At 53.9% G+C, this 13,581-nt stretch overlaps 1 protein-coding gene across 3 annotated transcripts in view; it reads left to right on the top strand.

The window, feature by feature from the left end:
• The window catches only part of USH1C (USH1 protein network component harmonin), a 45,370-nt gene extending 37,375 nt beyond the window's left edge, over nucleotides 1–7,995 (top strand). For 2 of the 3 annotated variants that reach the window (XM_072793877.1, XM_072793879.1), the window contains 6 exons: nucleotides 57–98; nucleotides 585–638; nucleotides 978–1,077; nucleotides 3,638–3,744; nucleotides 5,079–5,134; nucleotides 7,506–7,995. In XM_072793877.1, the coding sequence (XP_072649978.1) occupies nucleotides 57–98; nucleotides 585–638; nucleotides 978–1,077; nucleotides 3,638–3,744; nucleotides 5,079–5,134; nucleotides 7,506–7,518 (372 nt within the window). In that variant the 3' untranslated portion in view covers nucleotides 7,519–7,995. The other variant, XM_072793880.1, reaches the window with a different exon arrangement.
• Nucleotides 7,996–13,581: the final 5,586 nt, after the last annotated feature.

Here is a 13,581-nt window from a genome sequence, read left to right on the forward strand (position 1 = left end):
GCAGCGACCCTCAGGGAACTCTACTCTGTGCCCTAACACACTCCCTTCGCTTCCAGGATTTCCGGAAATATGAGGAAGGCTTTGACCCCTACTCGATGGTGAGAGATCACTCTCCTCCCCAGGGCAGCAGTCCCGGGAATGTGGGGTCGAGGGGTGTGGTGTGTTCCGTGGTGGGGCAGGTGAGGAGCCCCAGGGAGCCCCAGCTGCTCTTTCCTGCAAAGGCGCCTTTCAAACCACATTCGAGTGTGAAACAGGACTGGAGTGTGTGTTGGGGCGCAGTGAGAGTGTAACAGCGGTCACACTGGCCAAGCACTGACTGTGTACCAGGTGCGTGTGGCTTGCTGGGTGCTTACAGGGCATGTCCTCACCCAGCCCTCACAATATTCTCAGAAAGAATGGATCTGGGATTTCTGTGGTCACCTGTGTGTGTGTGTGTGTCCAGGTGGCCCCTGTGAGGCCTGGGACCCCCAGGTGAAGACCGATGGGTGTGGGGCTGGGAAGGGTCCCCTTGGCCATGTACCCTGTGGGACCCCACCCTCATCCTCCAGGCAGACTCAAAGCTCCACACTGCCTGTTCCCTCTAGTTCACCCCGGAGCAGATCACAGGGAAGGATGTCCGGCTCCTGCGCATTAAGAAGGTACATGGGCACATGGAGGTCAGGCGGCCACCACCCTTCTCTGCCCCAGGCCCCTCCCATCTTGGTGCCCTGCCTCTACTCTGGAGATGACTCCTGAGTGACTCCTCAGGTCCCCACCCATCTACTCTCTCCCCCAAGGATGTCCCCTCCTGTGGTGGGAGCACACACTCAGGCCCCACTTAGTGTCCAGGCTCCCTTCCCTCCCTGATGGCGCTGTCATTGACCCCCATGGCTTCTCCTGCCCTCTTTGTAGCCCTGTCAGGAGGCTCCTGGGTACCCAGGTATCCACAGGCTGTTGTCGTCTGCTTGGCTCTTGAAGGCCTGTTTTTGTCTAACCAGGAGGGATCGTTAGATCTGGCCCTGGAAGGCGGTGTGGACTCCCCAATCGGGAAGGTGGTCGTCTCGGCTGTGTATGAGGGGGGAGCTGCCGAGCGGCATGGTGAGTGGGGAACCAGCCATGCCCCAGTTTGGGGATGGTGCAGTGGTTGAACAGGGACCCCAGGAAAGCACACGGCTGCCCACTTGGAGTGGGCTGACCGACAGTTGCTCAAGAATGCCCCCCATCTGGATCTGCCCATCCACCTGCTGAGCCCACACGTTACCCATGGGCATATGATGGTGCCAGGACTATGGGCGTACAGCCCACCGCACCCCACGCTGCCCTCTGCCCCTCCCCCCCATCCAGGGGTGAAAACATGCTCAGAATTGCCAGATTCCGGCTGTAACAGAGCAGTCTGCTAAGTGCTGACAGAGGGCTGGGGGCACGGAGGAAAGTTGTGGGACCTCGAGGGCCCCTAACCCACCAAGGGAAAGGGGGCCACCGGGAAGGCTCCCGACAAGCACCATACCTGAGCTGAGCCATAGAAGATAAGTCAATGTGAGCCTCGTGACGGTGGGCAAGAACTCTCCATGCAAAGGCAGGAGAGAGGGCATGAAACCTTCCCTGTCCTCTAAATAATAAGGGCCGACGGCCGTCAGGAACTCGCCATGTGCCAGGTGTGATTCTAAGCGCCTGCACCTCCTCTGTGTCTAAGGGGTTCACGTGTGCTACTAGGTCACTTAATCCTTGCGACAGCACCAAGAGCAGGTGCTGTTACCACTCTCATCTTACAGCTTAGGACACCGAGGCCGTTCCGGGACCCACAGCCAGTTAGTGGTGGAGGCAGGACCTGAACCCAAGCACTCTGCTCATATTTTGCTTTACTTTTGCCTTAAACCTGCTCACCTGGAGAGACTGTCTGAGACTCCCCATTCGTGGTTTCTTCTTCCAAAGCTAGGAGCCTTTTCAGTATTCTGGGGTCTTTTGTGAGGAAATCAGTGGCCTCGAAGGGGGAGACTTGGGACCCTCAGCTTTCCAGGCCAGAGCAGGAGTCCCATGGTGCCAGGCTGTGGTCGGTCAGTAGGATGGAGGGCAGGTGAGCACCCGAGGCAGGAGGCGGAGTGACAGGGAGTCACCTGGTTGCTGGGCAGCCAGGCTTCTGTGAGCTCCAAAGGCCACAGAACTCGGCTGCCTGTGGCCCCGGTGAGCTCAGGCCTGCCTCTTGCAGCCACACTTTGAGCTGTCGCTTCAGCTGGGGGGCGGGGGGCCACTCAGCTGGCAGCTGCCGTGGCCCAGGGCTGCCCTCCCAGTCCACACCCTCCTCCTCTTCTGTCCTCACTTCACGCCAGTGGAGAGAAAGACACCTGTCAGCTGGGTCTGGCAGGGAAGGAGGACCAGAATACTTTCCCGGGAGCCTCCCCTCCTTTCAAAGCCCCAGCCCAACCACTGCCTTATTGCTCCTGACGCTCCATCCTGAGTCCCTGCAAAAGGAAAAAGTGAGAGTCTCCTCTCCACAGGCCCACGGGCCAGAGGAAACTGCTGTCTACAGTCTGGCCCCACACTGCTTTGGACAAACCAGCAGCTGGTGACATTTTCTCCAAGAGCACACGTGCTTTAAGCCACTGCCACACCATCTTCAGTAACACACACTATGTTCCCGTGGCCTTCCTGCCAGCAAGACTTCTGGGTGATCTGTTTCAATGTAATGTAGAGAATGTGCTGTGGACACCAGAACTAAGAAAAAGTCCTTAAAAAGAACATTTTTTATAAGGTTCTGAAGTTGAAGATGTCTGAGAAACCAAGCACAATCTATGCACTTCTTGGAGGGCCACAATGCATGGTAGCATATTCAAGGCTCTGACAAGTCCTGCAGTGAGTAACTCTGCTTAACTTGTAACTTGGCTTTTCCCGAATTTATTAGACCACAGGTCAGCTTATCCAGGAAGACCTTTAACATCATTCACTTATTTGAGAACTATATCGAATTCCTGTTTTGTGCTAGGTATTATGGTAAGTGCTGTGGGAATGGTGATCAACCAAAGACAAGGTCCCTACTCTCATGGAGCTGAGAATCTGGTGGGAGAGACCATCCGTCAACAAATAGATGTAGGATTACAAATTGTGAAAATGCTCTGCAGGAAGAGACTGGGAACAATAGGAAAGACGTCAAGATTGGACGCAGGTCAGAGCAGTTCCCTCTGAGGAGGAGACGTTTCACCTGAGCCCTACAAGGAAAGAAGAAAGAGACGGGGACAGTTGGCCCAGCTGGAACAGCATGTGAAGGCTCTGGCGTGGGAAAGAGCCTGACGCAGACAGGAACAGCTCACAGAACTAGCTCATGTTGCTGATAACCTCATGGGCCCCTCAGGTCTGCCTCCCTCCGTGATAGCAGAGGCCCATACAAAGGTTAGGGCGGCAATGGTTTGTCACTGGTGTCCTGATTCTATTGAGTCGGGGTGAAGGAGTGTGGACGGGGTGGGTAGGAAATGCCCTTGAGTAACCTGGTGGATTGTTTTCCCCTCATGCCTTCCGAGCCCATCTCAGAATCCAGGAGTCAAGCTCCTTCTGTAGCCCTACAGTGGCCTCCTGTCCACCCCGCCTCCCACCGCCTTTGCCAAGTCCTGGGCCAGGCACGCGTCACATATGGCCCAGGTGACCAGCCAGCCTTATCTTTCTGCAGGTGGCATTGTGAAGGGGGATGAGGTCATGGCGATCAACGGCAAGATCGTGACGGACTACACCCTGGCTGAGGCTGAGGCCACCCTGCAGAAGGCCTGGAGTCAGGGGGTAAGAGCAAACCCCTTCCCGGCCTCCCTCCCCTGCTTGCCTCCCTGCCTTAAACCCTGGCCTCTGCAGCCAGGCCTTACAGTGAGGATGCCCCATCCCAGGGCGGGGATCCAGGGGCCAGGAAATTCTTAGGTGACATCCACATAACCCATCCAGCCAGTGGTCTCAATATGACACGATGGGATTCAGAAAAATAAATGTCAGTTCCTGACTTTGAGTCCAAAAAGCAAGTGGCACAAATATAGACTCCAGAAGACCAGGTATGGCAACCCATGCAAGAAAAAAGACTTAAGGTCTTCTCTAAGTGCACACTGATCAGTAATCAAAAATGCTGTGGCTGCTAGAAAGCATTAATAGAACAAGTGCCCAAAATGGAGGAGGGTCTGGTGGTAGTCTGATCTGTGCTCATTAGCCACTTGGGTCAAGGCCACCACATAAGGTCTCCCAGGCTCTGCACTGCACAATCCGAGGGGATACCCTCCTATAGACTACAGTGTGGATAGTGCCCTCTCATGTTGTGCAATGCACAACCTGTGCAACTGTACGCAGGCAGCCGAGCCTGAGGTATTAAGTTCAGTGCCGAGGAAGCTGACCAGATGGGCCTGGGACCCACATGAAGGGATGTGGAGAAGAGAAGACTCACGGGTAACCTGATGACTGTCTTTGATTATCTGAAGGGCTGTATTAGGGTAGAGGGAGCAGAAGTGTTCTCTGTGTTTCTTGAGGGCAGAACTGGATTGGATGGAGGGAGTCCTGGGGTGAGCTTTCAGCTCAGTGTTAGAAGCTATTGCATGGGAGAGGGGCCCAGTGATATTTCACATACTTTTTATTGGGTACACCTAAGCCAAGGGTGGACAATGATAGATAAGCCAAGGATGGCAATGGTGCCATTGAGGGGATTCAAGTGTCAGGGTCAGAAAGCTAAGCCTGAAGTGCACCTAGAGAGCTTGTTACAAATACTATTTCTCAGGACCTACCCCAAATCTCCAGGAGCCAAGTCTGTGAGTCTAGAGTTTTAAGAAATCCCCCAGGTGATTCTGAGGTTGCTCCCTGGCCCTGGTCCACAGATCAGCATTTGGGAACTTAGTGTCTTTCAAGGGTCTGTAAATCTTGGTCTCTATGGTTGTGAAGCCCCAGAGACTAGAAGCTTCCCCAGAGCATGGGTCTGCACAATGAGGCCCATCCCCACCGGAAGGACCTCCAGCCCCACCGGGGCCGACCCCCCCAGCCAGCTGATCCTGAACCATGGTGCCCAGGAACGGGTACGGAGCGTCAAGGGAAGCCGTGCCACCAACCCCTGAGCATGTCCCCGAGTCACAGGCTTCTTCCCACAGGACTGGATCGACCTTGTTGTTGCTGTCTGTCCCCCCAAGGAGTACGACGATGAGCTGTAAGTATCTGCAGCACGTGGCCCTCTGCTTCCTCTCTGTCCTCCCCCAGAATCTTGGCCACCTTCTCCCAGGCCGCCCTCAGCCCTCACCCAGCCTGAAGGATTGGTCCAAGCACACTGCTTCTCATAGTAATCGATCCTAGGAGCTCCCGGGCCAGAGAAAGCCTAGAATGAAGTCACTGTGTCACAGTGTCAGCATCATCAGGGCCTCCTCCAGGACTGCCTTGTCCGAATTCTTCTGTATATATGGGAAACTGGGGCCCAGAGACGGTCAAGGTCCCCGACCAAGTAAACGATGACGTTGGGACAGACTCGGGAGCTCTGGTTCTCCACCGGGGACTTCATCCCTGCACCATCATCAGCCAGTTCAAACATTCCCGTGTCATGTACTGTCTGGTAGTGCAGTCTGTCGTGCTGCGTCCCTAAGCAGCCAGGACCACAGCTTTGGCCCCATCCTGCAGGGTCTCCAGGGAGCCTTGGGCTGGTGTCCACCCTGCTCTGCGATGCCCTCTGTCTGTCTCTCCGTCTGTTTCATTCTGGTCTCTCTATCTGTATGGGTCTCTCTATCTCATTGCCTCTCTCTCTCTCTCTCTCTCCCTCCCCTGTCTCTCTGTCCTTTCCCTCTCTCCCTCTCCTGCATCTTCCCCATCAATCTCTCTCTCCTGTCTGCCCTAATCTCCATCCGTCTCCCTCTTCTCTCTTAACCTGCCCTTTTCCTGCTTTCTCGATTCCTGGCCTGAGTGGGTGCTCATCTGTCTTCGTTACCGTATATCCATTTCTCTTCTCTCTCTCTTTCTCTCTGTTGCTCCCTCTGCCTCTCCGGTGTCTGGCCTCCATCCTCATCACCTTCCTGCCACCCACACCCTTATTCCTCACCCCCCACCCCCCGGCTTGCCCGTGCTCACCTGCTTCCTCTGCCCCTCACGGACTGAGTTCTGGGCACAGCTGGGAGAAATCAAGATCTTATAGCAGCTAATTCTGGACCCAGGGCCTAGGCAGGACCCGAGGCAGGGGCAAGTGGAGGGAAAGGTCTGGTGGAGCTCTGCCTGGAAATAACCAAGCCCTGTTTTGTGTTTCCTGCTCTGCTCGGCGTATGTAGCTCTTCTCTTCCCTCTGCAGCCGAAAGCCCCCAGCCGGTCCGAAAGTTCCTTGAAGACCGTGCTCCCGTGCACAGACACGGCTTCCTCCTGCAGCTGGAGCCCAGCAGCCCCCCACGGTGAAGAGGCAGGCGGGCTGCAGGGCCCTGTCTGGCCATGCTGCATGGAGTGGCCGTCTGCTGCCCATGCTGGCAGGTTCTTTGGACTGGTGTCTGGAGGGCTGCACAGGGCACCACCCCGAAAGTGCCATCCAGGCCTGCTGTGGGCCACCCTGGAATTTTGTCCTACTCAAATACCCTCCTGCTCAGGGAAGGCAAGCGGAGCCCAGTCTGTAGCATGCTCGGGACCTGGTGTCCTGACTCACCGCTGCTTTGAGACCTGCCACGGGTCCCATGTGGCACCCATATGAGCAGGACAGAGCATGAGTACCATGGTCTGCTGGGCGCAGACAGTGCCTCAAACCAGCACGACGGGCTGAGTGAGCCCAGGGGAGTACGGCCTGGATCTCCCCCCAGGGGTATCCTCAGCAAAATGTGCCTCCCTTCCCCAGGAGCACCCCCACTCTGGGAGCCCCTGCTCCACCAGGCCCCTGTGCTTGGGCAGAGCCAGGGCAATTAAGAGGCAATGGAGCCTGGTCCAAAGAACCAGGGCTGGCCCATCAGGGTTGTTCGTGTCGTGTTGTGACTTGTCATGGCCTGAGCCCTGCTTGGACCAAGCTGTCCTCTGTGTCCTCTGTGCCTTCTCTCTCCTTTGGCTCCAGCTCCCAGGACAGTGTCCTCTGGGGGACACTGTGCAGCCCAGTTTGGGGATGTGTTTCCCATTCTGTGACAGGGTTATGCTCCTGGACAGAGCTGGCGGGTGGCCATGAACCGGTGTTTGGTGTGCCCTGCAGCCCACAGCTGGCAGTATCTGGGGCAGACCCAAGCCTGAACTTGTTGATTTCTCTGGTACAAGTTTCTCAAAACATTAGGGCCTCATGCTCCCGAGACACTTGACCTGCTATGCCGTGGCTCCCGGCATGGCCTCTCAATGGCTCTATGTTTTCTGCCACTTGTCATTTGCTCCTTGGGAGGGACCCCAGACCCCCTGCCTCTGGTCCCCTCCTAGCTCATCCCACGCATCCCTTCTGCCATCCCCGGCCTCTTGCGTGCTGTGGCTCTGGCTGTTGTGTGGCTGCTTGAGACCTGCTTCGTGCTTCCAGGGAGGGTGTCCCCTGGGCCGAGCGCGTACCCACAAAGCCTGCACGTGTCTGCTCTGTTTCCTCTTCCCCGCAGGACCTTCTTCTAAAGTTCAGAAGGAGAAACCAAATTCACCCCAAGAAGCCAGGGAGGTCTGGACCCACCCTTCTGAACACAAAGCCTGGAACCGGCCTTGAGAGATGCCAGCGTGCGGGCACCCTGGAAACCTACAGCCAGCCCCCAAGGACTTCTGACTCCCATCACCCCCCAAGTAGGGCTGAGGAACACCGCGGGCCACCCCTCTGAAGGCCACCAGGGAGGGAGGAAGTAGGGCCCCTGGGATCCAGACAGTGACTTCTGTCTTCCACTCCTGTGAATTTGGTCTCTCCCAGCCCTGGGATCTCAAGCATTCAAGGGAATTCTCAAGAAATCAAGGGAATTCTCAAGAAATTAAGAGTTCTTCCATGAATTCTTATGGGACCTGACTCCTGGGTCTCTCTCGCCCTCCCTCTCCTCTCACTCCTGCTAATTGCTGCCACAAACCTTCCTCTGAACCCATTAACAAAATAAACTGCTTTCATTTCCAGCTTCCAGGAGTGAGTGTGGATTGGGGCAACAGATTCAAGACTGTCGAATAAAAAAACACAAGGTCGTGGCCCTTATCGAGAGTGGGAAACGGGTCCCAGTGCTGGGATCCGGGTCTGACATGAAAGACATGATCAAATGGTCAGGGGCTGGGTTGGGGCAGAGGGCTGGGCAGCCAGAGATGTGCCGGTCTGGGCTTTGTGTCTCCTCAGAGAAGGATGGCAGGAAATGAAGCCATGGGACAGGGCTTTGCTCAGTTCCAGAAAGCACGGTTGAAGGCAGGAGCCCCAGAGAATTACCTCTAAGCATGGGATGCCCCAGATTCACTCACGGACAGCATGACCACAGCTGCTTCTCCTGAGTTCGCCAAGACAGGATGTGTGGGAGGAAGGGAGGGAGGGAAGTGCATGAAAATCCATCCAGTGGGACCTCATGGAAGGAGGCTAGGGCTTGAGGCAGGAGGGTGGAACCCAAGGGGCTGGCGGCTGATAAGTCAAGGCCCTCCTGGTTACAGGACAGATGCTCTCAGGCAAGCTCCAGGGAGGAGAGGAGTCATCAGGGTAGGTGTCTCATGGAACTCCAAGACTGGGAGATGGCACCCCAGGTCTCCTAAGACTTGGAAGTGAGGATGGGTCATGTCCCAGCCAACATAGCTGCTGAGGCAGCCGGGACTGTGGGCGGCGAGTGCTGCTAAATGGGAGGGGCAGAGAGAAAGAGAGAAACTGCTGGACTTTTTGATCTCAGTGGAGACAAAGCCACAATGACCTTCTGCTAGCTGGCTCCCAGAGACAGCAGCCACGCCGAGGAATTCTCCGTGTTTTCTTACCTAGCTCCTAACCTGGCTCTGGAGACAATTCCAAAATGAAGGTAAAAGGAGGGGGCTCCTATTTGTTGACACCTGCCACATGCTGGCACTGGGCTGGACACTGGTGTCTGCTGTTCCAAACTGATGACTGGAACTGGTGCACGCCCCCCCCACACGCACACAAGGAGCCTGGTGGGAACGGCCCCACCCCGATAGCACTGACTGTATGCCAGGTGCTGTTCTAAGCGCTAAGCTCATCTACGCCCCTTAGCTCTACGAGGAAGGTGCCACTGTTACCAACTCCAATTTATTAAGAGAAGATTGAGGCACAAAGAGGTTAAGTGAACTTTGCTAGGTCACAAGTGGAGAAGTAGTGGAGCCAGCACTCAAAAGCCAGGTGCTGGGACACCTGGGTGGCTTGGGGGTTGAGCATCTGCCTTCAGCTTAGGGTGTAATCCTGGGGTCCTGGGATCGAGTCCCACGTCAGGCTCCCTGCATGGAGCCTGTTTCTCCTTCTACCTGTGTCTCTGCCTCTCTCTGTGTCTCTCATGAATAAATAAATAAATAAATAAATAAATAAATAAATAAATAATCAATCAATCAATCAATCAATCTTAAAGAAAAAAAAAATCCAGTGCTCTGGCTCCAGGGCCCATCCCCTTCTCCACCAAATGCCATATGGGGCAGGGCAACCCTCACTGGAATGTCTTAAGTTCTAGATTGTTGGCAGAACAATTCTCCCACAACTGAAGAACAAATAGTGTTCTGCTGCTCAGTGACGGTTTCCTCCTCTTATGACCTGCAAATACTGCTGTTGAAGCCTTCAGCTTGCTGATGCCTGGAATCTCACCATTTCAAATTCACCTCCAACTATTCTTAGTTATTGGCACCTGAGAGTGAATGCGTTTAGCCGTGCTTATCAAGACTGGATGAGTGACACAATAAAGAGGGCTCCGAGCCCTTGGTTGGAGCAGAAGGGCAGGAAGGTGCACCCCTGGGCAATCAAGGAAATCAGTTCTCATGAATCATTGGAAAGTTGTTCCTGGGGCACCTGAGTGGCTCAGTGGTTGAGCATCTGCCTTTGGCTCAGGTCATGAACCTGGGGTTCTGGGATCGAGGGTCACATCAGGCTCCCTGCATGGAGCCTGCTTCTCCCTCTGCTTGTGTCTCTGCCTCTCTCTATGTGTCTCTCATGAATTAATAAATAAATAAAGTCTTTTTTTTTAAAAAAAAAAAAAAAAAGGAAAGTTGTTCCTTGTTGAATCCAAAGTCCATAGGGAGACCTGTCTCCCTGGCATTAACCAGGCACAAACACTGCAGGACTCCCGTGCACTCAGCCTGACCGCTCCTGATGTGGGAAGGTCCAGAGAATGCGTAGGGAGGTGGGGGCCTAAAGCAGCTTCTGACCTTCTGTGGGGGCCATGAGGAGCCCTGCTGAAGCCAGAGTCCACTGAGGGGACTGGCCCAGACATGAGAATCTGCATCAGTGCCCAGACTAAAACCCATCCAGGCCAAGGGCTGCCCCTGTGCTGTCCATTCCGTCCCACATGCATGGCCTTCATGGCTACTTCAATCCCGGGGCCCTAGCCAGCCAGCCAGCTACTAATAACTGATCAAATCTGGTCCACAAAGTGAACCCCGTTTGCCATCTTTGAATCTAACCCTTGTCATTGGGTATTTGGGAAAACAGACCAAGGAGGCAGTGACTTATCCAGGGACCCCTAAGTTGGCGGCAGAGCTTATTTCTATGCACTCTACAGTGGGAAGGAAAAAAAAAAAAAAACTAAAAAGGCTGGGAATTCAAGGATGCCTTTCAACTCTGAACTTTTGGCATTTTATCCATCTCCTTGAAGTTGCTTCCCACAGTGAGTCCCTGGGGATGCTGAGCTGGCTTTGAGCTTCTCACCTCTGCATCTGGAAGTCAGAGTAAAAGGGCCAAGTTTACAGCCCCTGTGCTTCCAAGACACCCCCTTTGGGCCTGTGCAGGGCTGGGAAGCTGGTTTTCACCCATTCCAGCCTAATTCCCCAGGCTGAGATTTGGATAAGAATCTGTTTCCAGAGCTAAAAGCCCTTTTCTGCCCCCTGTCCCTGGTATGACCCTTCCCAGCTCCCTGGGGCCCAGACTGGCGTGCCTCTGTGAGAACCGGAGGGAGCGGGAGTGATGCCCTGGGAAAGGCAGGTGGGGCTGGCATAGGGAGAGGGCAGAGGGCCAGAGAGCCTGCCACAACTGTCCTCCTCAGACCTAGGGTCTGCAGCCCAGGGGCCTAACCACCAGCCTCGGGAGGAATAAGATTGCTCCTAACGTCTAGGTGTTTACTACAGGTCAAGCGCTGTGCTGAACCCTAAGTGTGTAGTGACATTTAATCATTATAAGACGCTACTGGGGCGCCTGGATGGCTCAGTCAGTTAAACATCCGACTCTTAATTTTGTCTCTGGCCACCAGATCGTGATCTCAGGGTTGTGAGACTGAGCCCCACGTTGGACTCCTCGCTGAGCGCAGAGTCTGCTTAAGACTCTCCACCTCCCTCTGCCACTCCTCTACTCGCACTCGCTGGTGCGTTCTCTCAAATAAATAAAAAAAAAGACATTACTGGGGCACCTGGGTGGCTCAGTTGGTTAAGCACCTGCCTTCGGCTCAGGTCATGATCCAGGGTTCTGGGATCGAGTCCCACGTCGGGCTCCCTGTTCAGCGGGGAGCATAATTCTCCGTCTCCTGCTCCCCCTGTTTGTGCTCTCAATCTCTCTCTCAAATAAATAAATAAAATCTTTTTTAAAAAGAGAGAGAGAGAGATTACTAAGAGGTAGACAATGATGTTATCTTCACTGAGGACACTGAGGCAGCAAGACTTAGACCACGTGCCTGAGGTTAAAAAGATATTAAATAGCAGAGCCAGGATGTGAGCTTGGCTCCGGAAGCCCATTTCACTAACCACCGTGCTATACCCCCTGAGGAGAGAGAAAGGACATACAGAATATGATTGTAGGAGCCTTAGGGAAAACTCCAGCCATAGAATCATTCCTCTGCCTCTGTCTCGTCCCTGCTTCACTGTGTCCCTCACAGTGCAGAGTGACCCAGCCAAACCTGGCTCCGCTTCAGACTCTTCACTGCTGTCCATGCTGTCCTTGGGACAGGCTCCAAACTCCTCTGCCCGGCAGTCAAAGTCCTACCGTACCTGACAATTTTTCCACTCTGGTCTTTTGCCAATCACTTCTTTCACTGCATCCACACTGAACTATGGTTTCCGGAGCTTCCATGCTCTAGCACTTCTCTGTGTCTTTGCATGTTTTTCACTCAAGCATGTCCTCCTCGGGCCTTCATGAACCTCCATGCACCCTTCAAGGCTCAGGTTGACTGTAAAAGGGGAACACTGGGTCTGGCATGGAATGAGAGCTCAGTCAGTGTGGGCTCCTGCCTCCTCTGGAGATGGGCCCTTTGGGTTATAAGTGATGGGAATCCGATTCAAGATGACCGCTTAAATGAAAAATCCAGGAGTATTTGATGTCCTGCGTGGCTGGACCAAGGGTTAAAAGCAGGGACATCAGGAATCTGTTAGGCCATCTGTAATTGTCAGGAGTCTCCAGAGAAACAGAGGGGAAGGGGAGGGTGATTTTTAGAGGAATTGGTGCACGCAATTGTGGGGCTTGGCAAGTCTAAAATCTGCAGGATAGGTCAACAGGCTGGAGACCCAGGGAAGAGTTGATGATGCAGCTCAAGTTCCAAAGCAGTCTGAAGGCAGGATTCACTCTTCCTCGTGGAATATCAGTCTTTCTATGAAGGCCTTCCACTGATTGGGTGAGGCTCACCCACGTTATGGAGGATAATCATTTTTATACAAATTTACGAATTTAAATGTTAATTTCATCTAAAAAATTCCCATACAGCAACATCCAGACATATTGAACCAGACACCTGGGTGCTGTGTGGCCTAGCCAAGTTGACTCATAGAATTACCCATCATGGAGCGCCTGGGTGGCACTCCCTTAAGCATCTGCCTTTGGCTCAGGTCATGATCCCGAGTTCCAGGATTGAGCCCCACGAGGGGCTCCCTGCTCAGCAGGGAGCCTGCCTCTCCCTCTCCCTCTGCTTCTCCCCCTGCTCATGCTCCCTCTCGGTTTCTCTCATTCTCATATAAAGAAAATCTTTTTTTTAAATTACGTATCACACAATCTCTTGTCTTTACCCTCCTCTAATTGGCTACATTCTCAGATGGGTTCCTCCCTTATGATGCCAGGATACCCTCCAGCATTCAGAATGTATTACACCCAACATCAGTGTTGTACTATCCTAGCACACGCCTATCCTAATAGTCTCAGCTACATCCCGAGGTTTCCACTCTGGTTAGCTTGACTTGGTGGTAAGATCTCCCCTGATTGACTAGGCCTGGGTCACATGTTCACTCTGCACCCCTGGGGACTGGGTGAAGAGAAAAAGTGAGATCCAAAAGGAATATTGGGGGACCTTTGGGTGGCTCAGTGGTTGAGCATCTTCCTTTGGCTCAGGTCGTGATCCTGGGATCCTGGATGGAGTCCCACATCGGGCTCCCTGCATGGAGCCTGCTTCTCCCTCTGCTTGTGTCTCTGCCTCTCTCTCTCTCTCTCTCTCTCATGAATAAATAAATAAAATCTTTAAAAAAGGTGGGGAGATATTCAGCTGCTGTTACAGAAGGGGACATAGATCCAGGCAGGCACAAAGTAGTATCCACTAAGGTCCCCCAAACTCCTTCTCTCCCTGTGATCTACTCCAGGAGGAAGGAGTGGTTCAAGAGGCCAGCAGAACCCTC

Source organism: Canis lupus, chromosome 23, assembly GCF_048164855.1.
Source record: "Canis lupus baileyi chromosome 23, mCanLup2.hap1, whole genome shotgun sequence".
NCBI lineage: Eukaryota > Metazoa > Chordata > Mammalia > Carnivora > Canidae > Canis > Canis lupus.